The sequence below is a fragment of the Urtica dioica genome, chromosome 6, assembly GCF_054948205.1.
Source record: "Urtica dioica subsp. dioica isolate 48M chromosome 6, U.dioica_male_clone48M_v1_H2, whole genome shotgun sequence".
Classification (NCBI taxonomy): Eukaryota; Viridiplantae; Streptophyta; class Magnoliopsida; order Rosales; family Urticaceae; genus Urtica; species Urtica dioica.
Window position 1 is genome coordinate 21153377 of NC_142761.1, and position 9797 is coordinate 21163173.

Below are 9797 nucleotides of genomic sequence, written 5' to 3' on the forward strand. Positions count from 1 at the left end.
CATGGAGGAGGGCCGGCCTTGGAGTGCCGGCCTTGGAGAGCTGGCCTTGGAGGAGGGCCGGCCTTGGAGTGCCGGCCTTGGAGAGCCGGCCATGGAGGAGGGCCAGCCTTGGAGTGCCGGCCTTGGAGAGCCTGCCTTGGAGGAGGGCCGGCCTTGGAGTGCCGGCCTTGGAGAGCCGGCCATGGAGGAGGGCCGGCCTTGGAGTGCCGGCCTTGGAGGAGGGCCGGCCTTGGAGTGCCGGCCTTGGAGAGCCGGCCATGGAGGAGGGCCGGCCTTGGAGTGCCGGCCTTGGAGAGCCGGCCATGGAGGAGGGCCGGCCTTGGAGTGCCGGCCTTGGAGAGCCGGCCTTGGAGGAGGGCCGGCCTTGGAGTGCCGGCCTTGGAGAGCCGGCCTTGGAGGAGGGCAGGCCTTGGAGAGCCGGCCATGGAGAGCCGGCCATGGAGGGCCGGCCATGGAGAGCCGGCCATGGAGGAGGGCCGGCCTTGGACGTGGCCGACTGACCTTTGGGCCGGCGACAGGCCGGTCAAGCATATGGCCGGCCACTGGACGGCTGAGCATATGGCCGGCCACTGGCCGACTGACCCTTGGCCCGGCCATTGGTTTGGGCCGGCCAAAGGCCGAGGCAAGGTTTCGCCCCTCGAGGCCTTGCACCGGTCGCGTGGGTCGAAGTGACGCCTTAGTCCCCGTCGGTCCGAGACGGACCGACAACACTATGCGTCACTTGATTTTAAAGTGATGTTATAGAGTTGGCCGTCACTTGTTCTTTATGTGATGTTATAGAGTTGCATTTAATTTTTTTTTTCGGCATCACTTGTTTATCGAGTGATGCCCAATTTTTTTTTTATATATATAAATAATTTCGATTTGCAAATAAAAAACCTGTAGCAATTGATTCCGAATATGCACAAAAAAAACAGTAGCAATGCTGCAGGTTTCAAGCCAAAATAAAAGAAAAAAACAGCTTTAGATTCACACCGCACTGTGTGATTGTGCCTGCGGAGCTTGGATAAGGCGAAAATAGCAGCAATGAGTCTCGTACCGTCTCCTTTCTGTTCTCTATCTTCTTCACTTTTTTTTGCAGCCTGAAACCACACTTTTCAACTCAATACGAACTTTTTAAGTGATCTCCCATATAATAAAAAGCAATTTTATTTTGTCCTTGAACAATTTAATTTCTAGCATGTGCAATCATTTAAAAAATTTATATCCATACAATTATTTATGAAAAACATAACATACATAAAATTAACTTCTCACAATCTTAAATCATTAAGCACTTTGACCAAACTAAAAATATGACACATTAATTTTTTCCCACTATAACTATATAAAGGTATGCAAAATATAAATTATATCCATTCAACATCACAAGTTATTGGCAGTGACAGTTTGGAGATATAAATTATATAAAATATGCATGACAATGGCAGTTTTGAGATATAAGATTTGCAAAATAACCGATCATCTTGGCTTGATGTAATTATCACCATGGCAAATTATATATCAATTCAACATCACAAGTTATTGCATGTAGTTGCACTACTAATCGCAAGCACAGGAATAACATGTCATTTTCAAGTTCTAGCTACACATACCTTTGACAATAATCTGACAATACTCGTCTTGTAGCTCTTCCATATCCGCTTCATTATATGACAATGAGGGTAACTGAAATTGTAATATCGTACATCATTTCTAATTAGTATTATTTGATTATATATTTCTAACTTGAGATACACATCAATAGCTAATTATATACTTACTTCTTTAAGAGCATGTTTATATGTTCGTGCCCGAAAAAATGTCTTTATCATTAGTAGCACATAATACCCACATTCCCAATACGAAAGTTGAATTGGTACCTATAACAAAATAATTAATATATATATATATATATATATATATATATATATATATATATATATATATATCTCATACATATTATATAAAGACTATAAAATGTACCTTGATGATATGCCACTTGGTTGGTAAAGATGCTTCATAAGCATCATATGCCCTACATATTTACGTTTCTAAATACTTAGTTGGATAAATAAAATGTTTTAATCAACTAGACAAATTTAAATAATCTTGTAAAATTTAGAAATTACTTACTTCGCACAAACTTTTTTTAAATCCGATGGTATGGATTTTTTACCGAGCGGATCTAGATAATAGCAATTACCATCACGGTCCAACACGATAAGTGTCCAATGCTTTCTAAACAAATACAAAATTTAATGAATTAGTGATTAAAAAAAAGATGAATAACTTTTTTATATAAACTATAATTATTGTTAAAAAACTTACGTATAATTCCAAGGCATTAGTAGAACGCGAGTGTCTCTCGATGTGCATAACTGCGATGTAATGTGAGTTGCTCGCTCTTCAACGCTACCGCGACGATCTATTGCGACCTCATGCAGACAAATGAAATCATATCGGTACGATACCTCTTTAACGAACAAGTCCCTAATAAAATAATGAAATTAGTAACAATAAATTTAAAATAATTTAGTATTACTATTTAATCATACCTCATATAAATCATAATTGGATAGACTCCAATTTCTTCTTGCTCCAAAAATTGTTGGATATCCTCTTTTAACACCATGAGCATCGTAGGAATGCCAAAAATATGTGGTTCGGCCTCTATGGTGTTTAACAGATCGTCTTTGGCATCGCCCATGATGTCTAAAATCTGAGAGATCGCACTAGGATTTTCTTGAGGGAGCGAGGTGATTGGAGGAGCCAAAGGGGGAGATCTTTGTTGCATTTTCGGCAACGTCGGAGTCGATTTACGTGTCTTTTTCGATCTTTGTGCATTTTCCTATAATTATTGATTTCAATATAACATATTAATTAACATTCAAAATTAAAATTTACTTACTTCTTCATCTTGAAGTAGAACGAGGTTTTTTGGCCATGCTACGATAGCCTTTATCGCATCGGAGAGAATCAACAATTCATCTCCATCCGGAATCGGCAAATAGTCATTCATATGTTCTTCTTCTACGAACAACAAAGAAACTCGATAGTAGTCCGGTCCAAGGGACCTCCCGTGAATGAGAGGATTTGGGGTATCATCAGCAATCACAATTCCAGATGCAACGATATTCTCGACGTTCCCAATCGCAAGTACGCATGTATTTCACTATAAAATTTATACAAAATTAATAATTACATTGAATAAGTAATTTTATCACTAAGAGATGACATATTTGCTTACCGACAATGATTGTGTACGGCTTGGGGTTTCATGAATCGGAGATGGCACGTATGGTTCAGGTACATGTGGCGGTACATGCTTGCTTGGCCTCCTCACCTTCCGTAGCCATCGAAAAAATATCGGCGCTTCCGACCTCCTGTAAACCGCCTGCGTCTCGTAATGCTTTTAACCGATTCTACAAAAACACGTTAATTATTTATTTACACTTATATTCTCACAATATAATATTAACTTTAATATTCTACTCACAATTTCTTGTTCGATGAGTCGCGCATCATTATCAAGCACTCCCTTTGAATTTTTGTGACACTCGATTCAAACTTCAGCGCGGTTTGGAAGGGTGCCTTCCGGATTCTTCAACCTCTATATTAAGATACGTAATTATTTACAATATCATCGAATAATTAAAAAAAACATTCAAATGGACGACTTACCAGATCCTCGCGTATCTCTGCATATGATTTTTGTCCAGTTCGATGAGGTGTTGTATACTTCTTTTTTTTACCTTGTTGTTGTTTCCTAGTTTCCTGTGAAAAATAATTGTAAGAACACGAATTTTATATATTAATTCTGTATATTATTATACCAAACTTACCGCAAATTGTGAACTTAGGCGACTGTTCACGAATCGTATCCAATCATCTCGGGGGATTCCATACTTGTTCTCTTGATCCATAGCGAGACATTGTGGATCTATATTTTGATCTACACAATCGTAAATCTCACTTGTCTTCCTTGTTTTGAAATCTCGCCATTGCTTCCCAATTTTTTCATTGCCACATCGCGATAACTCACGTCAATGTCAAAAGTTGTCTGAAAAAATCAAATCAAAATACCCGTATATTTATAATAACACATGAAATACACAACAATAATTATAGGTTTCTTTGTAAGTTTATAATAAGAAAACTTACAATTACGTCTTTCCACATTTGATCTTTAAGGTTGCACGGGACTTCATGCCAACTAGCGTATAGAAGTGACACACTTCTTGATTGAACACCCAAGTAGTTGGCGAACACTCTTGCCTTATCACCGATTGGCGCCCCGAGGGCATCCATACGAACATCGACTCTAGTTCCTTGACTCCTCGCTTGGACTAAGCTTGGGAGTTTCGTAGGACCTCTTTGCACTTTCTTGGGTCGGTCATCGTCACCGGAAGCTGAAGAAGCTGAAGACATTTCACACCTATTAACATAAAATATATCATAAGTCAATAATCCATTTTACTTCATAATTTAAGTCATATAAGTCATACAAATCAGTCATTATCACAAATATTATAACATTATTACCTTAACACGTTTTCAATCTATATAAATGCCTTCTACATTGTCCCGTAAGTACAATAACTCTTCTTCATTCTCTACGACATGTTTGCTATCATAATATAAACCTTTTGTAGGAGTTAGACATTCAGCTAAGATATCACTGTCATGAACTTCAGCCTGAATTTCGTTCATGTAATCTTTACTCTGTGTGGCAAAGACATATGACCATCTTGAATTACCCTGACTACGCACATAAAAGACTTGTTTCACGTGTGTTGCCATTACGAACGGCTCTGATTGCTGACCCAATCTCTGTAGGTCCACCAATGTAAATCCGTTCTTATTAACCTTGACTCCATTGTTACTCGGAACCCAGTCACAAAGAAAAACAGGCATTCGAAAAGACACGTAATCGATTTCCGATATTTCTTTGACTACTCCATAATATATCATATCAGAGTAGATGGGATTTTTGTCTTTCGCACTTGATATCTGCATAGTCTTCGCCACCAAGCTCACTCCACTATTTTGCGTGACTTTTACACTATCTCGTGCCTCAGTACAAAATCGAACACCATTAATGATGAAGCCAGAGTGTTTTATAACTTTAGTACTCGGTATTTTTGACAAACTACGCAACGTCTCTGGAACATTGTCCTCGTTCAAGATCCGCTCTTGTAACCATCTAGGAAATTGGTGAACATGCTCGTCTTGTATCCATTTTGGAGTTTTGTTTTTTGATGTATGTTGAAGAAAGTTCATATGTTCTCTGCATTCATTGATAATAAAGTTAAAAACAAGAATACATAAAAAAAAATATGAGAATATATTATTCGACAACTTACTCGATAAAAGGCTGAATAACATCAGAGTTCTCTAAGATCGTCTGAGGTGCCTGCAACAGTTGCGCATACGAAACCGTTTCAACTACTCCGTTGTTGATACCTTTACTGGTAGAAACATCTCGATCATCATAACTACGAAGTCCGACAGCCTTCATATCGTGCAAGTATTCAGAACAACATTCAAGGGATTCCTCTGCCATATATCCTTCAATGATACATCCTTCTGGTCGATTTCGATTTCGTACGTATCCTTTTAAGACTTTCATGAACCTCTCAAATGGATACATCCAACGGAGATAAACGGGCCCACCTAATTCTAATTCTCTCACCAAGTGCACTGTAAGATGAAGCATTACGTCAAAGAACGATGGCGGAAAATGTTGCTCCAATTTACACAATGTATTCACAATGTCTGTTTGAAGTAATTTCAGTATCGACGTATCAACCACCTTAGAGCAAAGAATGTTGAAAAATGCACAAAGTTGTATAAGAGTGTTCCTCAATCCGTCTGGCAGAATCGATTCAATGGCCACAGGCAGAAGTTGTTGCATCAAAACATGACAATCATGAGACTTAAGTCCAAACAACTTCAATTCATCCATAGAAACATAATTACGGATGTTTGCTGCATAGCCATCGGGCACCTTAATATCAGCCAATGTTTGGCACAAGTTTTCCTTCTCAATTCTCGTAAGGGTAAAAGAACACGGTGGCAAATATGTTCGATTGCCTTTTTCCTTTGGAGCCAATTCAGTTCTTATTCCCATATGCACCAAGTCATGCCGTGATGAAATACCGTCTTTAGTTTTTCCAGGGACGTTCAGAAGCGTACCAATAATGCTGTCACAAACATTCTTCTCAATATGCATCACATCTAGATTATGACGTAGAAGTAGATGTTTCCAATATTCTAATTCAAAGAAAATTGATTTCTTCTTCCAGCATCCCTTGTCGTATACTACTTTCGGTCCTCTTGTCCTCTTATTCGTGTCTTTTGGATTTTTCTTCACAATCTTCTTCTTCACAATCTTTCCAAAACGCTTGAACTTCATCTGTGACACTATATCAAACGTCTCAACCCCAGTTAATGGTTTACGAACTACTCGAAACTCCTTCTTACCGTTGAATGTATCTTTACATGTACGAAATCGATGCTTTAATGGTAAAAAGCGTCGATGATTCATGTAAACAATCTTTTTCCCATGTTTCAAGCGTATTCCTTCAGTATCTTCCCCGCAAATCGGACATCCACTATAACCTTTCACGGAGCATCCAGATAAATTACCATAAGCCGGGAAATCATTTATAGTCCACAAGAGGACAGCTCGAAGGGTGAATGTCTCTTTACGATATGCATCAAAAGCTTGAACTCCAGTTTCCCACAACAACTTAGGTTCATCTATTAAGGGAGCTAAATACACGTCAATGTCATTACCAGATTGTTTAGGACCCGAAATTAGTAACGACATTAACATGAATTTGCGTTTCATGCACAACCAGGGAGGGAGATTATACATCACAAGAACCACTGGCCAACAACTATATCTGCTGCTTTGATGGCTAAAAGGGTTGATGCCATCAGATGATAGTGCCAGTCGAAGGTTTCTCGGCTCATTCCCGAACATCGGCCATGTTGTGTCAACGTGTTTCCAGGAAGGTGAATCCGCAGGATGTCGAAGTTTTCCATCATCGATTCTCTGATCAACATGCCAAGTTAAAGTTTGAGCATGCTTATGATTTCTGAATAATCGACAAAGACGTGGAATGATCGGAATATGCCACAACAATTTCGCAGGAGTAGTGGATTGCATCTGTTCATCATTCTTCTTCTTCCACCTTGACTCTTCACACACGGGACATTGTTGCAGATTTTCGTACTCTTTACGATAGAGGATGCAATCATTTGGACATGCGTGGATTTTCTTATAACCCAAGCCAATAGCAGCCAAAGTTTTCTTGGCCTCATACAAGGAAGACGATAATTGATGTTTTTCAGGCAACATCTCACTGAGCAAGGTAAGAAGTTCTTGAAACATTACGTCGCTCGATCCAAATTTTGTTTTTAGGTTGAATAACCTTATTAAACACGAAAGTTTGGTGAACTTGACACAACCGGGATATAGAGGAGTTCCTGCGTCACTTAATAGCGAGCAGAGCTCGTCCGGATTGTCAAATGTCTCATCTTGCAAATCATCAACCATTTGAGCTATATGAGGAGCATCAACATTCATGTCTTCGGAATTTCCTTCAACTACATTACTGTCGTCTTCTAGTCCATGATTCTCGCCGTGATGTATCCATTTTTGATAACTTTGATCAATACCATTTATGATCAAGTGATCGTATAGAGTACGTATGTTAACAAAGCTATAATTTCCACATCTAATACACGGACAAGGAATTCTTTCTACGTTTTCGCAAACAATTTGACAATGCTTTAAGAAAGCTTCTACTCCATTCACATATTGTATTGTATCTCTACGAGCCGACATCCATATTTTATCCATAATTTATCTACGATAAAATGAATATATATATATACTTTAATAAAATTGAATTTTTAATAGAAAAAGAACAATCAATATCTAACTCTTAAAACGTCGGTTTTAAAAAAATGACTTCAAAACAACACTCAACAACTAATGTCCTAAACACAATATATTCCAACATCATTATTAATGTCTATACCCTACCACACTTTCAATTCAGCATAAACCAATAGATATTTATCAGTAAAGAACAAAAACAATAATATCTATAACAATCAATAAAAAATAAACATTCCTACTCTACCGATCAATTTTAACATTAACCAATTACCATCTATCGCTAAAGCAATCAATAAAAATGACACCAAAATCACAAACGCAACAAAAAAGATTGGAAACAATTTTTTATACCTATTCAATCACTCAATTATTAAAGGATGTCCACAAGAACATTAAAAAAATACCTTGATTAATTAGAAGCTTGGTTGCGGTCGAAGTGGCTGAGTCGAAGTGGCTGGAGTAGTACTGGGGTCTCGGCTGGGTCAAAGTGGCTGCAGTGATAGGAAAAAAAAATCTAACCTTAGTCTAGGACTAACTAAGACAACGTCAATTCCAAGCAAGAGAAAGAAGAAACAGTGAGAAAGAAAAAGAAAGATGAAAGATGGTTCATCGTCAATTCCAAGCACGCACGCGACTAAAGACTAGAATTAATTAGGTCGAAAACTAAAAAAAATCAAAATTTTGAATAGGGATAAAAAAAAGCCTAAAAATAGTATAGAAATTCATACTATTAATGAGGTCTCACAGCTGCTTTCCTGACTGAGAAGAATAAATTATATACGGCGGCGTGAGCGTGATGACAACGGAGAGAAAAATCGAAGAAGAATAAACTGCCGGCGGCGTGGGTTTGATGATCAGCCGTCTGAAATTCAGAGAACACGAAATGGCGAACGAGAGTATGTTGGAAATAATAAATCACCCCGAACAAATATCCAAGTTTTGTTTGTTATCGCAACTTCTTCTGTAATATCAGTAATATTACTTTGACAAACAGTAAATCGGAATACCAATGGCCGGCGTGGGTCGGAATAGCTTCTTTAGCTCCACACTCGCCAACTTTGAGTAATCATTGTCATTCCAATTCAACAACAGTAATCAATGTCACCAATTCTGCCACAACCATTAATAATCAATGATTAGAACTCGCTCACCCAAAAAAATACACACACCTACGTGAAAACCATTCATTGTTCTGCAAATGCTCAAGTTTTTTTTTCCCTTCAACTATCTATTTGACGAAGGTATAATGAGGCTGGAAAAATGTTTTTGCAGGAAAAATGTTTTTGCAGGAAAAATTAATGGCCCAAGAATCTCTACCTTGCTTACCGGTGAATTGGCTAAGGTTTTCTCTATTCTTTGTTCGTGTAAACAGAGAAGAAGTTTTGGAGGCGTACGTGAGCGATATGGAGAGGCCGGCTGCAGGTTTAAAGAAGAAAGAAGATATTTACAGCGGTTAGCAGCTTTAAAGAAGAAAAGATATATTTAAGCAGTTATAATTTAGTGCCGAAAACCAGGAAAACTCTATAGCGTCACTCATAAAATAGGTAATGCCACATCTTTTACATCATTTTTAAATTGAATGATGCCCCGTGCCATACCAATTTCTAACGCAAAAAAAAGAAGTAATACTTTCATTTATATGAAAAATAATATCAAATGACGATTAAAAAGGATTATTTATTTAAATTTAAAAATCCACTACTTTAGATATTCTATTCCGGTCGCTTTCCATTATATCCATGAGAGAATCATGTTTTGAACGAAATCAATTCTCCACGAAATAGCTAGTAATAATAGTGAAAACACCAGACAGAAAAAAGAAAGGAAAAAAAAAAGTGCAGAGTCTATACTCTGGAGTGTACACCATATGTTTAAAATACTAGTCCTTGAAGTTGAAGGATCT

The 9797-nt window shown here is 38.2% G+C and overlaps 1 protein-coding gene across 1 annotated transcript; it reads right to left on the reverse strand.

Moving 5' to 3' along the window:
- Window positions 1–1581: 1581 nt before the first annotated feature.
- Window positions 1582–6862, reverse strand: LOC149393492 (uncharacterized). The gene is made up of 11 exons (XM_089618052.1): window positions 5346–6862; window positions 4626–5269; window positions 4144–4400; window positions 3956–4042; window positions 3664–3756; window positions 3326–3404; window positions 2891–3012; window positions 2538–2830; window positions 2116–2220; window positions 1966–2017; window positions 1582–1668 (listed from the first exon to the last, which is right to left on the reverse strand). The coding sequence occupies exons 1-11, from the start codon at window positions 6860–6862 to the stop codon at window positions 1582–1584; spliced, it is 3336 nt and encodes a 1111-aa protein (XP_089474178.1).
- Window positions 6863–9797: the final 2935 nt, after the last annotated feature.